Source organism: Octodon degus, unplaced genomic scaffold, assembly GCF_000260255.1.
Source record: "Octodon degus isolate 3935 unplaced genomic scaffold, OctDeg1.0 scaffold00036, whole genome shotgun sequence".
NCBI lineage: Eukaryota > Metazoa > Chordata > Mammalia > Rodentia > Octodontidae > Octodon > Octodon degus.
In genome coordinates, this window is record NW_004524612.1 from 8,429,667 (window position 1) to 8,453,126 (window position 23,460).

General features: G+C 56.0%; 2 protein-coding genes and 1 non-coding gene across 4 annotated transcripts in view; 2 read left to right on the forward strand and 1 right to left on the reverse strand.

Annotated features, from left to right (window-relative positions):
• Positions 1-4,889, forward strand: Fgf17 (fibroblast growth factor 17). Of its 2 annotated transcripts, none has more exons than XM_004630634.2 (5): positions 1-216; positions 395-431; positions 3,102-3,279; positions 3,483-3,589; positions 4,551-4,889. In XM_004630634.2, the coding sequence occupies exons 1-5, from the start codon at positions 182-184 to the stop codon at positions 4,842-4,844; spliced, it is 651 nt and encodes a 216-aa protein (XP_004630691.1). In that variant the 5' UTR covers positions 1-181; the 3' UTR covers positions 4,845-4,889. The 2 variants fall into 2 exon arrangements, with proteins under 2 accessions (XP_004630691.1, XP_004630692.1); XM_004630635.2 differs by having other exon boundaries at positions 3,135-3,279.
• A 6,540-nt stretch (positions 4,890-11,429) lies between these two features.
• Dmtn (dematin actin binding protein) overlaps positions 11,430-23,460 on the forward strand; it is a 25,884-nt gene continuing 13,853 nt past the window's right edge. The window contains exons 1-4 of the mRNA XM_023714623.1: positions 11,430-12,123; positions 12,765-12,824; positions 14,119-14,203; positions 23,358-23,457. Coding sequence (XP_023570391.1) covers positions 12,072-12,123; positions 12,765-12,824; positions 14,119-14,203; positions 23,358-23,457 — 297 coding nt within the window. The 5' untranslated portion in view covers positions 11,430-12,071. The remainder of the gene's footprint in view (positions 12,124-12,764; positions 12,825-14,118; positions 14,204-23,357; positions 23,458-23,460) is intronic.
• On the reverse strand, positions 20,734-20,838 carry LOC111816652. The gene has a single exon (XR_002821004.1). It is a non-coding gene; the product is annotated as a small nucleolar RNA U13 (small nucleolar RNA).

The following is a 23,460-nucleotide window of genomic DNA, read 5'->3' on the forward strand; positions in this document are numbered from 1 at the left end:
CCTCCTCCCTCCTCCCCCTCTCCTCTCCTCTCCTCTCTCTCCTCCTCTCCCCCCTGAAAACCTGTGACTCAGAGAGAGAGACCTTGGCTCCTCCAGGACTCTACCCTCAGGGGCTGCCGGCCTGTCTCTGCTCCTGAATTTGGGGGCAGGGGGGCAACCACCCCAAGAAGTCTCTCCAGCGATGGGAGCCACCCGCTTGCTGCCCAACCTCACGGTGTAAGTGTCCAGCCCTGCAGGTACCTCGGCCGCAGGTCTGGTCCGTCCCATCCTGGGCAGCCCAGCCTCCTCCCTGGGACTCCTGTGGGGTGGGTGGCAGATGTGTGGTGGGGGCCATGTGTGCCTCTCGGCTGGCCTTGGGCACCCACACTGGGACCTGCTTCCTCTCCCCAAACAGGTGCCTGCAGCTGTTGATTCTCTGCTGTCAGACGCAGGTAGGCATCCCCTTGGCCAGCTTGTCCCCATCTTTCCCTGGGAGGGGAGACAGGTGGATGCTGGACTTCCCTGGGCCCAGGAGATGCTAAGGTTTGCAGGTTGCCTTTCTGTGCCTGAGTCAAGAGAGGCTAAGGCAGGCTGTCCTCCCTCTGACCACCCTCCCGCTGCCATGGGTCCTGCTGCTCCCGCCATCCTGGGCATGGGCTCCTGCAGGCTGTGTGCGGGACACTCCAGACCTGGAGCATTTGGAGGTGGGTGAAGGTGACAACCAGGTGAGGCTGGTGCCTGGGAGCACCTGAAAGGACAGGTTTGATCCAAAACCCTTTGTGTGGTCCACTCACCACCTGCATGGGCAGCAAAGGGGCAAAGTCCGGATGCCCGGACAGAGTGAGGTGACTCTTTCCCTATAGGGCAGTGAGGTCAAGACCAAAGAGGTCTGTTAGGGACCAATTCAGGGTTTGCCTCTCCACACTCCCCCCACCCTCACGCACACCTCCCACCCCCAAGCCTCAGGCCCCTGTGTGAGGAGGCTCGGCCCTTTTTTGTGATACTCCGTAAAAGTGCAGCTATTAAAATGCACTGGTCCAGAACCGCTCTGGGGAGAGATCGCCTGGCTTTCCCAGGCCAGAGGCCTGCGTTTCTTCCTATCCAGTGGGGACTTTTTTTTTTTTTAAGGTAAATGCCTTTTCTCTTGGCGAGGGAAAGGGTTGCCTTTGAAGCAGTGGGGGGGTGGGAGAGAGAGACAACCCCCCCTTTCCTTCCTCCTTTTGCTCTAACCCCGTTCCAGCCCTTTTGCTTCACACATCCAGGGAGAGCAAGAAGAAAGCCCCCAGCCTGGCTGGGAGGGGGCTGGGGGTGGGCCCAACCTGTTCTGGAAGGGGAATTAGCACAATGGTGCGGCTGGCCAGGGCGTTTATGGCCTGGCTGAGGCCCCATTCAGTACTTGGGGAAGGTGGCAAGGCTGTCCTTCCCCCCTTGAAGTGCCCCCTCACTCCCTGGGCGGGGCAGGGGGGGTGCAGGCTGAACCACAGCCATGCTTGAGGGGCCCTCTGACAAGCAGCTGTCTGCAGTGGTGGAAGGGGAGGTCTCCCCCGCGGCGGGAACATGAAAGGCACAGGCAAGGTCCCTCAGGGAGAGGGACTTGTGGGCTGTGGGCTGTGGGGGGGGGCGTGGGCTGCTTTTGTGAAAAGCTTGAAGGGGGACATGGAGAGGAAGGGGTTTCGGGGGGCCCTCTCTGCCCCTGACCTGGAGCAGACTGCCAGAAGGGAGCTGCCCGCCAAGAGGGGTGGAGGGCCTGAACCTGGGCCAGGAGACTTTGGGCTGGGACAGGCAGGTCCCCACCCCAGGCAGGGAGGCCATTGAGGGGCAGCCCAGCAGGTCCTCTGCCCCAAATGCTTGCCTTAGATTTTCCCAAGGTGGGGTGCAGGGTGGGGCCCAAAGGCATTGCTGTCCTGCTACTGTCCCTGAAGCAGTCCTGGGCTTTGGGGACCAGCGCTGAGATACCAGGCAGGTTGAACCTTCCTGAATTCTTCACCTGCCCCTCCCCAAAGATGGTGCTTCCCAGCCTTCTCTCTGGCACAGAGGGGCCCTTAAGAGATGCCCAGTTGGGTCTAGCTCTGTCCAGATGGTTGGGATGAAGCCTAGGATAGATGGCATTAAGGACTGGGGACAGGCTGTCCCCACACTGGCCAGCAGGATCCAAGTGGAGAGAAAAACATATAGTCCGTTTCTGAGCAAGAGCTGACGCCATCACTGACAGCTGGGAACCATCATCCTGACAGGCACCTTGCAGCGGGCACCTTGCAGCGGGCACTTTGCAGCAGGCACCTTGCGGGAGGCAGGCACCTTGCAGCGGACAGAGGGCAGAAAGAACCCATCCCTCTCCCTGCTTAGTGTTAGGGGGTAAAGGGAAGCCCAGTGGAAATCATGCTGACCCTGGCACCTGATGGGGTGGAAACGGTGGGAAACGTGAGTCCCAACATGAGGCAGCACCCCAGCTGGCCAGAGTAGCACAGGCCAGCAGGTGGCTCTGAGGTGCAGCAGCCTTTGGGCCCAGCTGATAGCACCTCCCACTGCCGCATCCATCTCCCTCCCCACAAAAGAGGCAGCTAAAGTGGGTGGAGCCCAGGAGGGAGACCCAGGCAAGAGGCAGGACTGTAAAGAAATGCTTAAAGGGCCTTACAGAACTTGAGGATAAGGGCCAAAAGACCCCAAAATATCCTCCAGTGACCCTAACTCAAAGCCCCTAGCAAACCATCTGCTGTGTGCACCGGAGCTGGAGCTGAGGTCTTTTAGGGCCAAGAAGAGAATCAGGGAGAGATCCATTTTCCTAGCTATTGAAGCCTCCCAAGACCCCAGAGGTAGGGAAAGGGGTTCTAATCTTGATAATCTGTGTCCCACCATGGAGCACACAGACCGGACGCTACACCCTGATGGTCCCTTCCGGCTCCCTGAATTATTATTCTAGGTCTCACTGCGGCCCCAAAGTAGACACAGAGTGCACAGCAGCCTGGAGGGTTCTGGCCAGATGCCTTCCCCTGGCACCTTCTGCCCCAAAGAATATGTGGCCTGTGCCCACTGCACTCACCTCCACCCCCTCTCCCCCAATGGACCAACCATGGTGTCGCCCAAAGCAAATTGACACTATTTTTCCCTTGGTAACCGCAAAGGGGGAGAATCACCCGTCTCCTAATTTTAACCAGTACGTGAGGGACCAGGGTGCCATGACTGACCAGCTGAGCAGACGGCAGATCCGTGAGTACCAGCTCTACAGCCGGACCAGTGGCAAGCATGTGCAGGTCACCGGGCGTCGCATCTCTGCCACCGCAGAGGATGGCAACAAGTTTGGTGAGACCTGGCCCTGCCCGCCCCCCCCAACCCAGATCCCCGGGCAGTGAGAGAGAGGGAAGAGGGTTGCCCAAGGGTCTGTGGGCTGGGAGCCTGACAGTCCCCATTCCTCTGGCCTGAGCCAAGAGGTCAGACTGGCTGGGGGGCGGGGGGGGGTCCCCAGGTGCACCCTGAACAGACCGTGGTCCTTCCTTTCATCTCAGCCAAGCTCATAGTGGAGACGGACACCTTCGGCAGCCGGGTGCGCATCAAGGGGGCCGAAAGTGAAAAGTACATCTGCATGAACAAGAAGGGCAAGCTCATTGGGAAGGTGAGGCCCAGGCCCCAGAGGCCGCAGGGCAGCAGGCTGCAGGGTCTGTCCCTCCCGGCAGGGCCAGACTGTGCCTCAATACACCTCCCTCTGCTGAGCCCCGCCCATCCGAGGGAGAAGAGACTTCACTGGCTAGGGCATCTTGCTCTTTTCTGTCCTCCCTTTCCTCGGTTCCTCTATTTAAACATGCAGCAATCAGTAAGAATTCTAGTGCCCGTTGTTGCAGCCCTTGTTGAAGAGGGCTAAGGACTAACAAGGTTGAAAGCTGGCACAGCTGTATAAGACACTGGCACAAGCAACACATGCCAGTAATCCTAGCTACTCCAGAGGTAGAGCCGGGAGAACTAAAAGTTCTATCCAGCCTGGGCCACTTAGCAAGACTGTGTCTCAAAATAAAAAGTTAAAAAAGCTGAGACTAGTTCTAGCACGTGTGAGGCCCTGGGTTCATTCTTCAGTGTGTATACACACACACACACACACACACACACACACCCCACTGCAAATTTAGTGTGGTCCTTGGGCTTCAGCTGGCAAGACACATTCCAAAGCATCTGCTGTGGACCCTGCCCTGGCCAGCACCCCTTGCCTGATGCAAGGCTTGTATATACCAGATCCCTGGGCTATGTTCTGAACCCTGTATTACTTCCCTCTCAGGAAACTAAGAGGTCAAATAGCTTACTTGAAGGACAAAGGGAGATAGCTCAGCGGCATAAGTGCCTGCCTGGGAAGCACAAGGTCCTGAGTTTGATCCACGGTACCACACACAAAAGGACAAGACTGTACATAAGCTTGTCAAAGTTTGTTTTTTCTCCCTGTTGCCATCTTTAAAAAGATATCCCTGTCCCCAGGCAGCTCCACTCACTGGCTCCACTGTCCTATGCTGGGTCCTACAAAATAGGCCCAAAGCCAGAGAGCTCAGACAAAGAGGATAAACTCCCCTTTCTCCCCACTTCCCATGCAGCCCAGCGGGAAGAGCAAGGACTGCGTGTTCACTGAGATCGTGCTGGAGAATAACTACACAGCCTTCCAGAATGCCCGGCACGAGGGCTGGTTCATGGCCTTCACGCGGCAGGGCCGGCCCCGCCAGGCCTCCCGCAGCCGCCAGAACCAGCGCGAGGCCCACTTCATCAAGCGCCTCTACCAGGGCCAGCTGCCCTTCCCCAACCACGCGGAGAGGCAGAAGCAGTTCGAGTTTGTGGGCTCGGCCCCCACCCGCAGGACCAAGCGCACCCGGGGACCCCAGCCTCTCACGTAGTGGCTGGTGGGAGGCCGGGCCAGCTGCCTTTCCAGCCCTTCCCTTCTTGATCCAAAGACTGGGCTGGGGTGGAGAGAGGAAGAGCGACCCCACCCACCCTAGGACCCCCGAGGACGAAAAACACGAGCCCCAGCTGGTAAGGAACAGGACTGCCACACCCCAGGCTGGCACCATGCACTGGAATAGGCCCTTTCCTGCCCGTCAGAGGCCAACAGCCGGTGCCACCCTGGTCTTAAACGCCAGCCTCCCTCCCAGGTGGACCAGTAATCAGATCGAGGCCTTGCAGACACCATCTGTAGGTGGCTGTCCTCAAATCTCCCTCAGTTTATCCCAGCCCCCAAACTACTCCAGGCCAGACACAAGCTAGGAGGGACTTTTGGTTTTGTTTCCAGAAAGAAAGAAAAAAAAAAAAAAAAGAATGAGAGAGAAGGCCTGGCCATTCCCCACATTCCACGACCCAGTTCTGCACCCCCACCCCGAAATAAAACCATTTTCCTACAAACGGGGTTATATGAAGCTGGATGGGCCACCAACACCCGAAATGGAAAACAAGATTTGGGGTGCAGGGGCCCTAGCCCGCCGGGTCCCCAGGTGCAAGGATCGCGGCCCCGGCGTCCGAGCCGGGCGGCAGGTGGCGGCGGCCCAGGGCGGGCCCAGGCCCCTCCCTCCGCGGGCGCAGCGTCCTCACCCGCCAGGCGCTTCCCGTGCCACCTGTTGGGGCGCAAGGGACCCGATCCCCAACCCGAGGAGGGCGGAGGGCCCGTGGGGCTGCAGGATCAGGGCCCGACGGCCCGCAGGCGCCCGGAGCCTCCTCGCGGGGAGCTGGATTGCTTTTTTCCGGTGAGGAGGGCCGGACGGGGGAGGAGGCCGGGACGAGCGGAAGGGGGAATGGGGCCGAGAATGCGTCCCCTTGTTCTCCAGGTCCCCGCTGGGGGCGGGGGCGGGGGCCACACCCGTAGGCAGAGCTCAATTAGAGGCAGCGGCGGCCAGGCCGGATTGTCGCGCAGGGTGGGGGGAGGGGCGCCCCCGCCGCGCGTCTCCGGTGGGCTTTGCCAGGGGCTCCAGGTGCGCCCGGGGGCTGGCACTCCCGGCCGTAAAGTCCGCCTCCTTCCCCAGCACTGGCTTTTCATCTTTCACCAAGAAGTCCTTCCGAAGCGGGACCACCCCCCAACACTCGCACGCACCTTTTTCTTCTGCTGATGACGCCACTACCCAGACTCAGTTTCCCCTCCCCTCCCACCTCTTCCTGAGAAAACGCGGCGGCGGAGAGGCGGATTTCAGAGAGAGAAGAAAAACCATGAAAGTCAACCCTTCCTCCGACTTCTTCCAAGAATGGCCTAAAAATAAGGGGAAGTTGTGGAGGGACTGATTGGGGCCAAATAGGGCGGCTGGACAGTGGCAGTCCAAGTGGATAGTGACCCCAGCCCTGAGCCCTTTAGAAGGTGGGGACCACAGCCGCCAAGAGGGAGGTCCCCGAGGCTGCAGGACAGACATTCTCCCTCCAGCCTGTCATAATTGCTTTTCACCAGGTTGCTTTTTCCTCTCCCCCATCACAAAGAACCTTAATCCTGGGGAAGAACGCAGGACGTGTCGAGGGTAGTTTTCTGGGGTATGTAGGGGGCAGGTGGTCCTGAGCCGCAGCTCATAACTGGCGAGTTCAATGGGACTTTGAGACTGGGGCAACACCCAGCAATTACTTGAGGACAAAAGCTTGGGTCCCCCCAGGTGTGGAGGACTGGACTTTGGGAAGTTGAGGGAGGAGGCTGGGAAAGAGGTGCGTTGCTGGAGGGTGTCTTGCAATCCCTCTGATTTCCGCAGGAATTTGAGACATTCTTTAAGACAGGACGGCCTCGGCCCACCCCCACCCTCCCTCCCTTGCTCGGGTTAGAGACGGCTTCAAAGGTGGACGGGGCCTTTGTCTGCCTCGGCTTTCTTCTGGGCCTTTCTCTGGCCCCTCCCTCTCTCTGACCTCCCCAGCACACACCAGCCTCAGGGGGCCGGCTCCAGAAAGCCCTTACTGTTCCCATTCTTGCTTTTCGAGGTGAGATCTGGCAGGCAGGGCCAGAGGACAGGGAAGGGCAAGGGAGGGCAGCTTCGGAGGCCTGTGCGTCTCAGGGGTGCCTTCTTTCGCGCCACACCCGAGCTCGGCAGCTGATGCCTGCCCTAGCCTTGGGTCCCTGCCTCTGCTCAGTACCTTCTCCTCCTACCTCTCTTGGTGCCAGGTTCCCTGCCCTTTCATGTCCTGGGGAAGTCAGCCCAGCTCATTCCTTCCAAACTCTGATGACATGGAAGATGCTAGAGGAAGAAGCCAAAGGAATAGATCTCTAGTGACAAGTTCAGAGGGAAGCAATGTTGGGAGTGGGAGTGGGGGCTTTTTTAGGGACTGGACTGCACCAGGCTCCTGAGACCCAGGTTACTTCCTGTGCCAGGGTTATTAGTGGTGTGAGCTGGGGCAGCTCTAAAGGACTGATTATTAATGGCCCTCACTTTGAGGACTAATAGAACCCATAAAGAGGAGGAAGTGACAAGGGGGAGACAATCTTCCAACCCTAAGTTTGGAGGTCACCTAGAGCTCTAAAAATAGCCCCCAGCTTCATCTTTCTTCTGTGTCCTGTCCTCCAAATGGTTAGATGAGGCCAGGGGACCACAGCAGGGACATCTGCCCATTCACTTCTTAGGCTGTGCAAGCTGGCCCTACAGTCACACTATCCAGCCCCGCTTGACAGGTTCCTGTGACCAGGGGCATCTCGGTCACCAGGCCAGAAGCCTTGTCCTAGTCTTTAGTCTTGTCCTGGGACCCACCGCATGTGACTTCATGGAGGGCCACCCCCTTTCTGTGTTACTGGGAATGGAATCCAAGGCCTCCACACTGGGCTGTAATCTTAGCCCTTTTTTAGTTTTTTGAGACAGTGTCTTGCTAAATTGCCTAGCTGGGTTGAGGCTATAGACCCGCCTGCATTAGCCTGGAGGAGTGCTAGAATTGCCAGTGCCCAACCTCCTCCTCCTCCTCCTCCTACTCCTCCTCCTCCTCCTCCTCCTCCTCCTCCTCTTCCTCCTCCTCCTCCTCTTTCTGTCTTTTTGAGACAGGGTCTCATTGTGCAGTTTAAGATGGCCTTGAGCTCACTTTGTAGTCCAAGCTTGCCTCAAACTTCCAGCAATCCTCCTGCCTCAGCCTGAGTGCTGAGATCATAGGTGTGTGCTCCCACGCCCAGCCCCGACCTCCCCTTCTTAAAATGCTCTTCCCCTCGGCCTGCAGTGGGCTGCCTTGGATCTGGCTTCTCCAGCAGAGGTGAAGCCCTGAGAATCCTTCACAGTTCCATCACCAATCACTCCCACTGCCTTCCCTCCTAATCTCTGAACTCCCATTGCAGACAGCCCTGGGATCAGTGGAAACTACTGCCCTGGCTTCCTAAGTAGTGCTCACTTCACTTAACCTGTTTCCTTCAGGCTGTCACACAATGGGCTTCCTGGGCTCCCTGTGATCCAGTACTACTCCACCTGCCTAGCATGGGTCCCCTGCCCCCACCCCCTCCGTCCACTACCCCTACAACAGTGCCTCTGCTCTCTGTATTCCAATGCCCTGCACCCACCCCCAGCCAGCCTCACACTTGCCTAGGCTTCTGGCTCTTGCCCCTGCCTCTGACACATGGCTCTACTGGATGGCATGAGTCTCCAGTGTAGAAATGGTCAATCTTTGCCTGCCCAATGGCACAGGAACACAAGAGAATAATCCAACTTTAGCCCCAGAAAGGCATATATAGAATGACGTCATAAGCAGTTAACTCTAAAAAAATTCTTTTTGGAGACTAGGTCTTGCTACGCAATTCAGGCTGGACTTGAACTCTAAGCAATCCTTGAGCACTGGGATTACAGCATATACCTCTATACCTGGTTTATTTTTTTTTTCCTTCTTTTTCTTTCATTTATTTATTTTTTGGCAGAACCGGGGATTGAACTCAGGCCCTTGCGCTTGCCAGGGAAGCGCTTATTCTACCGAGCCATCTCCCCGGCCCCTATGCCTGGTTTAAATTTTGCTTTATTTTTAAAAATTTAAACAAGGCCAGTGAGATAGCTCAGCAGACTAAAGTGCCTGCTTATTCAGGAACAGTGGTTAGATCTCGGCACCACATGTGTTGCCAGCGCCACCCCCAGGGTGGACTGAGCTGTCCAGAGTCCAGGGTATAGCAGCTCATGCCTGTAATCCCAGCACTGGGGAGGCTGAAAGCAGGAGGATCCAAGCTGCGTAGTGAGACCTCATAAAAACCAAATACATAAAAAAATTTAAAAAATTATTTATTTATATTTTTGGCAGAACCAAGGATTGAACTCAGGCCCTTGCACTTGCCAGGTAAGATTTTATTCTGAGCCATCTCCCTGGCTCCCCCCCAAAAAAAATTTTTTTAAAAAATTTTCTAGCGCTGTTGGGAGGCTGAGGCAGGATCACATGAGTCCAAGACCAGCCTATAATATAGAGCAAGACCCTGTCTCAAAAAAACAATAAAAATTTCTTTCTTAGTATGTTCAAACACTACAGTAACCCTTCAATTAATTAAAACATGGGCAAGATGGAGCTCTCGAAGCACTTGCAGTTTAATTGGGGGGATAAACCCCCCAAGACACATCTTTCATGGAACTTCTGGATCTTTCTCTCTTCTTTTTTTTTAAATTTATTTTATTTATTTTTATTATTTATTTATTTTGTGTGTGGCCAGCTCAGCCTACCAGGGGGCAGGGCTGGCTGGCATGTGGTGCTGGGGGATTGAACCGCGGTCCCTATGCTTTGCTAAGCTTGTTCTAAGTAGGTGCTTTAGACCACTAAACCATCTCACCAGCCTTCTTTCTCTTTTCTTGATGGTAGTGGAGATTTAATTCAGGGCAAGCACTCTAGCGCTGGGCTACATTCCTGCCCAAGCCCTCTTTATTTTGAGACAGCATCTCACTAAATGGCATAGGCTGGCCTGGAACCTGTGGTCCTCCTGCCTTAGCTCCTAAGTGGCTGAGATTACAGATGTGGTCGTCAAGGTGGGCTCTCTTCTACATAAGAGATTAGGGCAGACTTTGGTATATCCAAAAGAGTGGAAGAGGAGGCAAGAAATACTGGGAATCAGGAGTGAGACTGTGCTACTCGCCAGCTGTTCCAGGCAGTATGGACCAAACATTTATAACTGGAAGATGATTCTTCTGGTCACTTAAAGTCAGGCTCACCAGGAGATGGGCATGCCAGGGAGCTCTGCACTCTACCTTCTCCTTTTCAGCCCCTCAAGTGCAGGCCTCTCTGCTCCCCTGCTGGGCCCAATGATTGCTGAGGTCACAGAGAGAGGGACCTGGGGGGACTCTGGAAAGGTGGGTTTTGCATAGCTCCATGTGTTCAGCTGGAGGTGAAAGTTGGCACAGAAGTGGCAGAAAATAATTGGGTCAAATTATGCAGTTTAAGGGCTGGGCAGATGGCTCAGTGGAATAAGTGCTTCCCTGGCAAGCACAAGGGCCTGAATTCAATCCCCGGTTCTGAAAAAAATGCAGTTTGGAGGGCCGGCCAAATAGCTCAGTGATGAAAGTGTCTACAAGCAGGCACAGGGGCCAGGGGTTTGGTCCTGGGCCTGATGTGCTGGCCCCCGGCAGATCACTACAAGTCCAATCTAGTAGTGAGACCCTGAGCATCCTGTAGACTCTTCCCTGGAAGAAAAAAAAAAAAAAATTATGCGGTTTGGAGTCACTTGTAGTGGCCAGAGTCTATAATCCAAGCACTCCGGAGGCAGGAGGATCACGCAGAGTGCAGCACTGGGAGACCCTGTTTCAAAAATTCAAGGTTTAGTCTGGGTGCAATGGCAAGGTGGGAACAGTGAAGGGCTCTGAGGAGTGTCCATTCCACCTGGTGGGTAGCATTCTGGGGTCAAGACTCTGGGGTCCTGAAGGCTGAGAGTCCATTGCCCAGAGGGAAGGGGACATGGCTTCCAGTCTCTGATGAGAAAGGGTCACTTTGGGCCCTTACCCTTCTTTTTCCTCCTCTGGCTGGACCTTCGTCATCTCTCCCTCCCTCCTCCCTGGTGTCCAGGTGCCCTGCTCAGCTCTCCCAGAGTTAATATTTAGACAGCACAGGGTGTGTGGGGTGCATGGTACTCCCCTCCCCAGCAGATTGTCCGGCCATGGGGCGGGGCTGGGGGGCACTGGAGTGAGACAGAAGTGGACACAGAGGCCTGGGGGAGGGGCAAGTGGCAGGGCCAGGGTCCACTCAGGACCTCTGGATCAGTGACCTCGCTGAGGAAAGGAGTTAAGAAGCAGGGGCTTGGGACCCCAACTTGCTTGAGGGGAGCAGGAACCTGAGCACCCTGCTGTGGACTGGAGCGCCCATTCCCAAGTCCAGGGAAGCCTGGTCACTGCGACCAGCAGAGCCAGCACGGTGAGGAGTCTGCGGTGACAGGTTCCCTGGGGTGAGGGTTACTTGGCCTCACCTCACCTCTGTCTTTGGTACGGTGGAGCCTGGGGCCCCGCCCAGAGAAGGAGGTGAGAGGCACTTCAGGACAAAAAGGAGTAGATGGGGGAGGGAGCAGTGGGGCACAATAAACACATATACACAAACCAGGGTCCCACTCAGCCAGGAATGACCTTGGCAGTTGTCACCCTCATGTCAACAGAGGGAGCCCTAACTCTGCAGTCCCCTTGGGTCCAGAGCTGGCTGGGACTGAAGCTATTCCTGCACTCAGCAGCTGACCCCACAGAAGGACATCCCAAGAAACACCCGGCACTGGGACCTGGTGACAGTGGTGGCTGGAGTCCTAGGGGTCAGGAGGGAGCTTCCCAACACTCAGGCTTTTCTCTAGGTGGAGGGCCAGGAGGGAGTGTTTGGGACAAAGAGGAGGAGCCAGGGTCACTGCTCTGTTGTTCTGATCTAGTCGGGCACACTGGACGTCCTGGGATGGGGCAGCCTACAGTGTGCAGTGTCTCCCTTCAAAACCAGCCTGCTGCGTGGCCCTAAATTAGGCTTATCTGGAGTCTACCCCGGAGCCAATCCCTGGTCTTACAGAGGTGGAGGGGAGGAGAGACTTGGTGGGGCACACTGGGAGCCCCAGCCCGGCTTGGAGAGACTCTGGAGGCCCCCTGTCTCCATCTTAGAGGAACCCCAGCTTCCTTCTGCTCCCCGTGCCGCCCGCCCCGAGCCAGGCCTAGGCTGCCGGCAGGTTGTCTTGGCAACGGGAGGCGGAGAGGAGAGGCACGGAGAGATGGAGGTGGATGTCATCGCTGAGGCTGCTGCGCTCCTGCCCCACGCTCCAGGCCCTTGAAGGTACCCAGAACCCGCCCCTGCGCTCCCCTCCTCCCACCCCTCCTTTCCCTGACTCCCCCCACCCTGTCGTACACCAAGGAGACTCCCGGATCGGGGGCTTCCGACCCACCTTGTTCCAATCCCCCATCCACAGCTGTCCTTCCCAGCATCCGCTCATCCCAACCCTGCCTCCGGGGACCTTTGTGCCAGAGGACAGGACCCTGGGGTGGGGTCTTGCAAGAGCTGAGGAAGGAACACAGGGGTGGGACTGTGAGGAACCCTGAAAGGTCAAGGTAGCAAATCCCCGTACTTGGTCTCCGAAGGGATGGTGGGAGATGGATCAGAACAGGGCTCTCTCGCCTCTCTTGCCCAGACCCTGATTCTAGGGCAAGAGGGTGGGGTAGAAAAAACTGAATGTGGAGGACTGGGTGGAGGCCCGGGCTGGCTGGGCGGAAAGCCAGGTAGCTCCTCCTCCAAGGCTGAGTGAGGCTCCCACCCGCACGGGAAAGGTGAACCCCCTCCCACCCCACCGCTGGCCTTTTGCTCCGCAGTTTGGGAATCAATGGTTTCTCCCCTCACCCCTGGTTTTCTCTGTACCTTCCAGGGGGCCCTCCCCCACCCTAGCCAGCAGCTAAGCCTGGGTCCTTTCTCCCTTTTCTCAGCCACTCAGCCACCTGCCTCATCACCAGTCCTTTCTGTCAGGAGCCACCCCTCAGGTCAATGTCTCTGCCTTCCCCTCACCCAGATAGCCCTCCCTCCCGGTCCCCTCCTTTGCGCTCCTCTTTGAGCGAAGATCCTGGGGCACACTCTCACTTGTCCCCCGGAAGACCCGTCCCTGGGGCTTTATGTTCAGATACCGCAGCACCCCCTCCCCAGATTCTAGGTTTCCCCAATGGCCGCTGATACCATCAGCTGACCGGCTGTGGGCAGCAGTTACCAGGGCAACGTCAGGGCTGCCTAGGTAGGCAAGTCTGGTCTTTGGGTAGAGGTGAACAGGAAGTCGGGCTTGACCAGCGAGGGTCAGGGCGACTGCTAGGCTGTCATCTCCTTTCCAAGGGTCACCCCAGGACCAGCGATGGCGCCCTAGGACGGTTGAGGTTTTGCTGGACACGAGAGGCACAGGAGGCCACCTGTCTGAGGCCTCCTGGCAGGAAGCTCCCTACGGCTAAAGCTGCCCTTGGGGTGGGGGGAATGGGTCCTTCATGTTTTCTCTGCGGTGCCCCTTTGCTGTTCCCAGGAGAGTCAGGTTACCTAAGGGACAGCCTGAGCCTCGGGGCTGAGGACTTGGTGTCCTGCGTTCTTCCATCTGTTCCTCCATCAAGGAGGCTAACGACCGATTCATCCTACCTCTGCCCGCACCTCTCGGGGTGGGACCGTAGGAGTCTCTGCTGACGCCGCCAGAGTGTGGGGCGACATGAAAGGGGGGAGGTGCAGGAGGCTGGAGAGTAACGCGTAGTTTCCTCTGTGATCAGTAACACCCCGTACCTCACACCCCCCGACAACTTGAACTCTGGCAGTGGATGAGAAGGCTTCAGGGGCCGTGTGTGTGTGTGTGTGTGTGTGTGTGTGCGCGCGCGCTCGTGAATACTGCAGAGCTCGGAGTATGGGGAAGGCTTTTGAAAAGGACAGCGCGGCCGATTCTGCTTCGTCATGATGCCAGTTAAGCTCCTCTTGTTAGAGATGGATTGAGCGCGCCGAGGTGGAAGGCAGCACATCCAAACACACACGCCCCGTCGCCGCACTATCAGCTGGAGGTGGGAGGGCCAGGAGGGTGTGGGGGCATCGGCGCGGCCCACCCACCGGACTCGCGGGGACCCAAGCGTGTGGCTCGTGGAGCAGCAGGGAGGGGGTGAGGCGGGGTGGGGGCCCCCCCGAGGGGAGATCAGACCTCTCCGCGGAGACCAGCTCTCCTCCTTCGCCAGCTCCCACCCCACCCACCCCAAGCCGGCTTTCTTCCTGTTATTTGTGCTTTGGGAAAGCGCGGCCGGTTTCCTGGAAGCGACGCCTCTTACCTAGGCTTCTGCGAAAACGCGGCAGCCTGGAAACCAGAGCCCGCACCTCTGGGGCCTCCCAACGCCTGGGCCAAACGGGCTGGGAAGAGGTAGGTGGCAGGGTCCCCACCTTCCTTCTCCACGGGGCACTTTGGGCTGCAGTCCCTACCTGGAAGTGAGGGTGTGGATGGTGGCAGGGATGCCGCAGGGAGGGGTCGGCTCCGGGAGAATGGGCCTGGGACAGCTGTGTATCCTGTGTTCAGCCTCCTGATTTGGAGGAGGAGGGGTTAGGGTAGCAGGAGGTCACCGCTTCAGCACCCTTCTCCCTGGCAGCTGCCCTAACTCCAAGTGATGGATATTGCCCCCCCCATTAGGTCAGATGCCCTGAGGCTGAGGGCAGCTATCTGAGGGGCCTGATTCTGCCCGCCTGAAGCCAGCCCCCCAGCCCCTCCTAACTGTGTCTGGGGTGGGGGACACAGGGAAGAAAGGGCGAGGCTTCAGGCCCAGCCTGGCTCCAGTGCTGGCCGCTGGTGTCCTTGCTGGGGCTCCCCTGGGCAGACACATAGGCCCTCCAGGCCCTGGACTCTCCTCCCGCCTGTGCCCTCCTGGAGGCCTGGCAGGCCGGGTCCTTTTCTTGGACAGGCACACCTGTGTCTCCCTCCCCTGGCACTGGTTGCCAGGTTATGAGAGTCAGGGGACCAGGAGCTGGTCTAGATAAGGTGGGAGCCATGGGAATGGGGGACCGATGGGGGAAGCCCCCAGAGGATGGGATAGGGGCTCCTTGAGTGTTGCACAGCTCAGGGATGGTGTTACATGTGGCTCTGGAGGCTGGGATGGAAGTGAACGGATGCCAAGGGGAGGATCAGTGGGTGGGTGCAAGTGGGTGTCCTCAGCACCATGTGTCACATGTGGGGACCCTTGCTGGGAGAGTGGGGGTGTGATCTGGCAGGCAGGGCCTTCCGTGTGCACTCTGCGTGCGCTTTCCGCCTGCACCTGTGCTCACACGCACTCTGCCACCTGTGTGCATGAGCCCTGGCTCCACGGCCAGTCAGCCCGGGGCCCTGTTGTCCATATGAGAGCCGGCATGCACAGAGTCCTTTTTTCAGAGCTCCTGTGTGAAGGCAGCTGAGCAAGGGTGGCTCTGCCTGTCTAGTCTGGACATGGGGACACAGGTCAGCCCTCAGTAAAGGGGAGCAGAGCTCACTGAGACCAAGCAAGCTTGGGGGCCACACCAGAGGCAGGGCACAGAGAGTGGATCTGCAAACCCAGACAAAGAGATCTTTTTTCTAAAAGAAGTAGGTGACCTCTGGGTCAGAAGGAGAAAGTGCCACTGAGGTGGAGTCCACTGTTGTCAGGAGTGCCACCTGCCCTGCCTGGGACTGGTCCCAGGAGACAGAATAGGGGTAAAAAATTTGCTGGAAGAGAGAAAGAAAATGAGAGGTAAGGAATACCTGGGCCTTGCCACCCCGAGAAAAGCCCAGTGTCAGGCCTGGCTGAGGTGTGCCTGGCCCCTGCCCTGGCCTGCTCCACCCACCCTCCTCTCCCCTCCCAGGGATGCTGTTTTGGGATCCAGCCTTTATTTTTGGCATTGAGTTGTTGCCACAGCAACTGCGGAGGTGGAACTGGGAGGGAGAGAGGGAAAGGCAGAGGGAAAGGGAAAGGGAAGAGGGAGCCAGAAAAGATGAAGAAAGAAAAGAAAAGGAGAAGGGAAGCAGGAAGATTAGAGAGAAACACAGACAGTTGTGTTGAATTCGGTGAGAGAGTGAGTGGGGCACAGAGCTCCTGCCTGCTAACCCCAGCCCACTGGGACAGCTGGCCATACTTGCTTCCTCACTCCCCGGCCCTTGTGGGGTGGGAGCTGCGGGCTCACTGCTCTTCGAGGAGGTTGAGGTTGGTGAGCAGGACCCCAGATCAGACTGAAGTAGGATCTTGGGAGTCTGGCTGAAAAGCATTCTTTGGCCTGGGCCTGGGCAGGACAGCCAGTTTGGGTGGCCCTTGGAGAGTTAACCTCTCCACCTCACTTGTCCTTGTCCCAAAGTGAGCAAACTGCTGGTCAGTGGGAAGTTCAGCCAGGACTTGTGAAAGCCCTGAGCATGGACAAGTCTAGTGACACATATCTGGAATCCCAGCACTGGAGATGCCCAGGCAGGAAGATCCCTGCAAGTTCAAGGCCAAGACTGGGTTACACAATGAGTTCAAAGCCTGCCTGAACTACATAGCAAGATCCTGTCTCAAAAAACTAAGAAAAGAAAGTCCCTAGCATGAGCTGGATAACTAGTGAGTGGCTGGCTTGGGCTGGGAGCAAAGACTGGACCACAGAAGTTGAGGGTGCAGCTCTGCCTAGTGGCCTTCATTTCTGCAAATCCCCAGAGCCCCCTGTAACACCAGCCTCAGGGATAGGTGGATGAAAACTTGGAGGTCCTCTGGGCAGGTCTTATCACCCACACGAGAGCTAGAGGCTCTGTTGCCATGGAGATGGGAGGGTGGGTGGTGTGAGGTGGGGCTGGGCTGCTGGCTCCGATAAGGCAGGACACAGCTGGGGGAGGAGGACACAGCTGGGGAAGGCGGGGCTGCTGACCAGGCCAGGCGGGAGAGCTAAGCCCCTTCGGCCACCTGCACTGGCTTCCGGCCATTGCTCCCTCTTCCTGCTGCAGCCTGCCCTTTCGGTCTGTCCCTCAGGTCAGAGTCAGTGGATATAGGCGAGGGTCATGAGTAGGGGGCCTGGAGGTGGAGCCTGGGGAGGCAGCATGAGAAATTACTTTGCGGGGAGGGAGCTGGGTACTAGCAGAGGCCAAGACAACGTTCTCTTTTTCCATTCCCAGTTTCCCTGTCAGCTTTCTGAGAGCCAAGACTTTCACCAGTAAACACTTTTTTTCTTTTGGTACTGGGGATTGAACTCAGGACTTTGTACTTGCCAGGCAGGCGCTTATGCTGCCAGGCGATCGCCCTGGCCCACTAGTAAGCACTCATTCCTTCAGCCTCATCCCAAATTAAAATGCAAATTCAGTACCTGCTTGAGATGGAGGCATACACCTGTGACCATAGCAGCTCAGCTCCTCAGGAGGCTGAGGCAGGAGGATCTCTAGTGTGAATTCAGCCCAGGCCACTTAGCAAGACCCTGTCTCAAAATTTAAAAAGGCTGGGAATATAGCTCAGCATTCCCTGGATTCAGTCACCTGTACTGGGAGGGGGCTTGGTACTCATACCACGGTCTTGTGGGATGATCTCCCAGTTAATGGGCTTCAATTCCACATAGTATGGGGTCCACAGATTATTTAAGTTTTCTCTGAATCTGAGGTGGTTGTTGTTTCACAAGATCAAGTTGTCAGGAGAAAAAGGAAGAAATAATTTTTTTTAATTTATTTATTTATTTGTGTGTGTGTGTGTGTGTGAGAGAGAGAGAGAGAGAGAGAGAGAGAGAGAGTGTGTGTGTGTGTGTGTGTGTGTGGCCTGCTCAGCCCACCAGGAGGCGGGGCTGGCTGGCATGTGGCCCTGAGGGATTGAACCGCGGTCCCTGTGCATTGCTAAGCTTGTTCTAAGTAGGTGCTTTAGACCACTGAGCCATCTCACCAGCCCCAGGAAGAAAGAATTTGGAGTGCAGTGCACAGGGCCAGCGGGGACAGAGATGGCCCATAAACACCAAGTACTAATACTACTCTGACAATTGCCATTTGGAGTCCTGACCTGAGTGGCTATGCCTGGTGCAGGTGCACATGAGCATGGGTCTCTGGCTCAGGGCCAGTAGCCTTTGACATGCCCCCTCCTGTCCTGGGTAGCCCCTCTCTGTGCAGCTCAGGGCAGCAGCTGCTACCCCTCCCATGTCTCTGTTCCCTGTCCTGGGCCACTAGCAGGAACAACTGCATGTCACCGCCTCTGTCCCCTTCCCTAGGGAGCAAGAGGCTTGGCTTTCTAACCTCCTGTACTAATGCCATTGCTGCCCAGCGTCTCACCTCTCCACTCCTCTCCCGCACCACCACTTTCCCCAAGGCCAGTTCTGTCCCTTTCCCCCTGCTGCACCTTGCTCCTCTCAGGCCCCTCAGCTTGCTGCCTTCAGCCCTTCCTGATCCAGTGCCCTCTTTGTGCCTGTAAACTTGGCCCCCGCCCTCTTTCAACATTTGCAGTCAAAAAGCCTGTAATCCCAGCACTCAGGAAGCTGAGGCAGGAAGATCGCTATGAGTTTCAGGCCAGCCTCGGCTATACAGTGAGTTCAAGGCCAGTCGGTGCTCCATAATGAGACCTTGTTTCAACAAACAAACAAAATGTACAGTTGGTCCTGCCTCTGCTAAGTGTCCCTCTTGGTTCCCTTGATCCTTCTATCACACTTCTTGGAGGTGACACTGCCGCTTTGCTAATGGGTGACCAGCCCTTCCTGTCTGTTGGTCCCAACAAGGTGGCTGTCAGAGGACTGACATCCAATCCTTGGAGGACATTATTTCATTTTTGCCTGCAGTGCTGAGGGCTGAACCCTGGGCCTTTGCACTGTTACATCCTCAGCCAGCTATCTATCTGTCTGTCTGTCTATCTATCTGTCTATCTATCTGTCTATCTATCTATCTATCTATCTATCTATCTATCTATCTATCATCTATCTATCTATCTATCTATCTATCTATCTATCTATCTATCTATATCTTAAAGCTTGTTCTCACTAAGCTACTTAACTGCCCAGGCTAGGGTTAAACTTGCAATTCTCCCAGAGTGCTGGGATTACAGGCCTGATGAGTTTTTCTTTTGGAGTTTTGGGTTGCTTTTTTAAAAAAATGTATTTAGTACACGGTCTCACTACGCAGCTCAGACTCACAGTGATCCTCTTGTTTGTAGCCCCCTCATCACTGGGATTACAGGCGTGCACCATCATGCCAGGTCTGGGTGGCCAGCTCACTGCGCCTGGGGGTAGGGCTGGCCAGCATGTGGTGCTGGGGATCCAACCTGGTCCCTGAACGCTTCTAAGCAGGTGCTTAGTCCACTGAATACCTTGCTGGCTCTTTGGGTTGTGGTCTTTTTTGTTTTTATGAAACAAAGTTGCTATATAGTTCTTTGGGGTTTTTTGTTGTCTTTTTTGAGACAGGGTCTTGCTATGCAGTTCAGGCTGGCCTTGAACTCATTTTGTAGCCCAGGCTGGTCTCAAACTTGCAAAAATCCTCCTGCTTCAGCCTTCTGTGTGCTGGGATTACAGGCGTGCACACCCCATACAGGCCTGATTTTGTTTTTCCTCTGTGGTGCTTGGGTGCAAATCAAGGCGTCCCGCATGCTAGACAAGTGTTTACTACTGAGTTACTGCCTCAGACCCTTTATAAGCTTTGCTGTTGAGGCATGTTGCCCAGGCTGGCCTCAGACGTGCAGTCCTCCTGCCTCAGCCTCCTTAGCAGCTAGGCTACAGGTGTGCACCACGCCTGTCCTGGACAGCACGTCTTTCCATATCACCTCTCCTCACCTTGTACACAGCACTGGCCCCGGCTGCTGCAGCCCCCTCTCTTCATATCCTCTCAGCCTTTATGCACTTACTGTGCACCAGGCCCTTTGCCGAAGACAGAAGACATGAGATATTTAGTGTCCAAGAGCAGGCCGCCTCAGTTCCTAGATTTTTATTCATTTTTTTTGGAGAGAGTCACTATGGCTCAACCCGGCCCTGAGATCCTCCTGCCTCAACCTTCTCAGCTTCTAACCATGCCATTGCTACCTCCTCCTGCCAGTCCTCACTGTTTCCCAGGATGCTGTTTGTGACCTTTCTCCCTAGCAGTCAGGCCTTCACACCACCTCTACTGCCATGTCACCAGGGCACCAGTCTGTGCCTTTGTCCCAGATACCCCTCCATCTCCAAAGCCTCAGCCTCTCTGAGCTGGACTCATCCTTTCCCAGCTCTGCACTGGCTGCCACAGGATTTCTCCCCTCTGCCTCTGTCCATCTCCCACCACCATTCCCATGACTGCCTGAATTTCAACCCAGCTTCCTGGTCGGTCTTGCTGGGCACATCTCTGCCTGCCCACTTCAGCTTCCAGGCTGCACCCAGATTCATTTCCTCCAAAGACCTGTGTCACTTCTCTGCTTAAAATACTTTTTATTTTTAATTTTTATTTTTATTTATTTATGTGTGTGTGTGTGTGTGTGTGTGTGTGTGTGTGTGAACTGGGGATTGAACTCAGGCCCTTGTGCTTGCCAGGGAAGCACTTATTCTACTAAGCCATCTCCCCAGCCCTTAAAATACTTTTTAAATGGTGGCACACATTTATAATTCCAGCACTCAGGAGGCTGAGGCAGGAGGACTGACAAAAGTTTGAGGCCAACCTGGGCTGCACAGTGAGTTTAAGGCCAGCAGAACTACACAGTGAGACTCTGTCTCAAAACAAACAAACCAAAAAGTATTTAAAGCCAGGCATAGCAGACACCTCTGTAATACCAGCACTCTGGGAGCCTGAGACAGGAAGATCTCAAGCTCAAGGCCAGTGTAGGCTACTTGGCAATATATTGTCAAGTGAATTTAGGACCAACCTGCACTATATAGCAAGTCTCTGTCTCAAAAAAAAAACAAAACAAACAAAAAAAAAACCAATAAATAAATTAGTTAAACAAATAAATAAAAAGGGCCAGGAATATAGTGCAATGCAAAGGCCTCATAAACTTCCCCCCAATTTTTTTTTCACATCAGATGGGTAATGCGCCCACGTCGTAACAAGGTTTGAGGGAGGCACATCTCATGCATTATAAGACATGAACACCCAATCATCACGCTCATGAACCAAAGGATCTTCCCCCCAATTTTAAGGGCTGGGCATGGTGGTGTGTCCCTGCAGGGCCCTGGTACTCAGGAGGCTGGAACAGGAGAATCACCTTAGCCCCTAGTGTGCTAGACCAGCCTGCACCACATAGCAAATCCTGTCACAAAAACAAAGTATTAACATATTTCAAAGCCTCCTATGGTTCCCTGATGCCAACAGAATATGACCTGACCCTCGGATGGACAGAAGCTCCCCAGTACATCGAGGCCGATGGTCAGTAACATTCGATGTTTCTGGCCGGTATGTCTCGTGTCCTCCACCTGCGCTCAGGCCACTTTCTCGTGGAGCAGGCTCTCCATGAGCACCAAATACCAGTGTGTGTCCACAGCCAGTGTTTTCCTACAGTCTTGGTTCTACAATCCCCCAGATGCCTGAGAAATCTGGCAGGTTCCAGTCTCCCACAGGGACCCAGCACGGGTAGGCACCCTGCAGCATGCATTCGGACTAGCCTGCACCACATAGCAAATCCTGTCACAAAAACAAAGTTTTAACATATTTCAGCTCCTTGATGCTGGTAGATGTGCTTGTTTATTTCTATTTTTTAGAGACAGGGTCTCAAGTGCAACTCAGGCTGGCCTTAAACTCTCCAAGATCCTCCTGCCTCAGTCTCCCGAACGCTAGGATTACAAACATGTTCCATGATGGCTAGTTTTTTGACTGCCCTGGACCTTGAGGATGAAAGAAAGTACTTCTTAGTGCTTCTTTGCTTTTCTTTTGTTTTGAGATGGTTTCACTATGCAGTTCAGGCTGGCCTTGTGCTCCCTTTTGTAGCCCCCAGGCAGGTCTCCTTGGAAAGATCCTCCTGGCTCAGCCTCCCAAGTGCTAGGATTACAGGCATGCACCACCACGCCCAGTTCTGGGGCCACACTGTGGGCACCCGCATCCGGGGCTGAGTCCACACAGCCTGTGGGGCTGGGGATAGAACTCAGGTCCTGTGCTTGCCAGGTAGGTGCTTATGCCTCTGATCTATCTCTCCTGCCCCCTTCTTCTTTTTTTTTTTTAATTTTATTTATTTATTTGTGTGTGTGTGTGTGTGTGTGTGGCCAGCTCAGCCCACCAGGGGGGCGCAGCTAGCTGGCATGTGGTGTTGGGGGATTGAACCGTGGTCCCTGTGCTTTGCTTAGCTTGTTCTAGGTAGGTACTTTAGACCACTGAGCCATCTCACCAACCCCCCTGCCCCCTTCTTTGTGTTTATCAAAGTACCTAGCAATTAAAGATCAAATGATGCCAGCTCTGAATACTCCAGAACTCTGCTATCTGCAGGTTTGAAACTTGCTCCATGCCAGGCAGCACAAGCCCAGCACTTAGCGGCCATGGCTCTCCTTAAGCCTGGGGTTAAGGAGGGAACAGAGCAGCAGAGGCGGGGCTTTCCATGAAGGCAAGAGGCAAGAGACGGCCACAGCTGTGGACCTGGGGGCCAAAGCAGATGTGGGGCGAGCTGCTTGCCGTGTAAGTGGGCAGGTTTGGTGCCAGAGTGCAAAGGAGCCGGAGCATGGGCTTGGGGGTTGGTCTTCCCTGAGCTTGGACACAGAAAAGCCCATAGGTTCATCCTGGGAGGCCAGCAAACAGCTCACCCTCCACTTGGAACTATCACAGCACACATTTCACGAGTTCCGTCTCAGCTCATCCTCAGAGCGATTCGGTGACACAGGGACTGTCACCACCACCCATTTTAGTTGTTTTTTTTTTTTTTTTTTTTTTTTTGTAGAACCAGGGATTGAACTCAGATCCCTGTGCTTGCCAGGCAAGCGCTTATTCCACTGAGCCATCTCCCTGCCCCAACCACCACCCATTTTAGAAAGGCAGAGAGAGAGGGGAAGTAACTGCCAAGTGCTCTGGCTTCAGGGTGGCCCGCGCTGACTTCTGCAGTTGTGGTCACTCTGGGCCTGTGGACAGGCAGCCCAGAGCCACCGCCACGCGAGACCCAGTCAGGCCTTCAGGGCGTGAGTATAGGGTCCAGGGTGGGGTGTCCCAGAAAGAAGGCAGGGTCAGGGTCACAATCCCCCTCTGCAGACGGACCAAGTCCTCAGGTATTGAGCACGTGGGTGGGGTGCCCAGCGCGGGAACCTTGAGGGCTTTCTGAGGACTCCCTAGGAAGCAGGAGAGAGGCCTGGGTCCCTGGTGTCCCTGAGTCACCGATGCCTGCGAAGCACAAGGGGCGTGGCCAGCTCCAGCCAGCGCCCTGCGGGCCCCACACCCACCAAGCTTGTCCCCGCGCATCCCCGAGGATGGACGACTTCCCGCAGGGAAGAGGCTGGGTGGAGGGGCCTGGAGGCGTGACCCAGGCAGGTGTGGCCAGGCGGGGTACAGAGGCCGCTCGCACCGGGCGGCGGGTGACCCCTGCCGTCATTTCCTCTGGAGAACAATGGCTCAGAACCGGGAGCCGCCGGCCGCCCTGGCCCTCCCTAGGGCCGAGCCAGCGCGAACCCGGCCGCCCGCGGGGACCCAGCCTGACGGCTGCCCGGGCCCCGCCCGCCCCTCCTTGCAGACGCGAGTTGCCGAGGGATGAGGACGCGTCCGGGCCGTGCCACGCCCTCGCCGCGGGATCCGGCCCGCGCCTGACCGGCTGTCCGCGCCCGTCCACCCGCGCG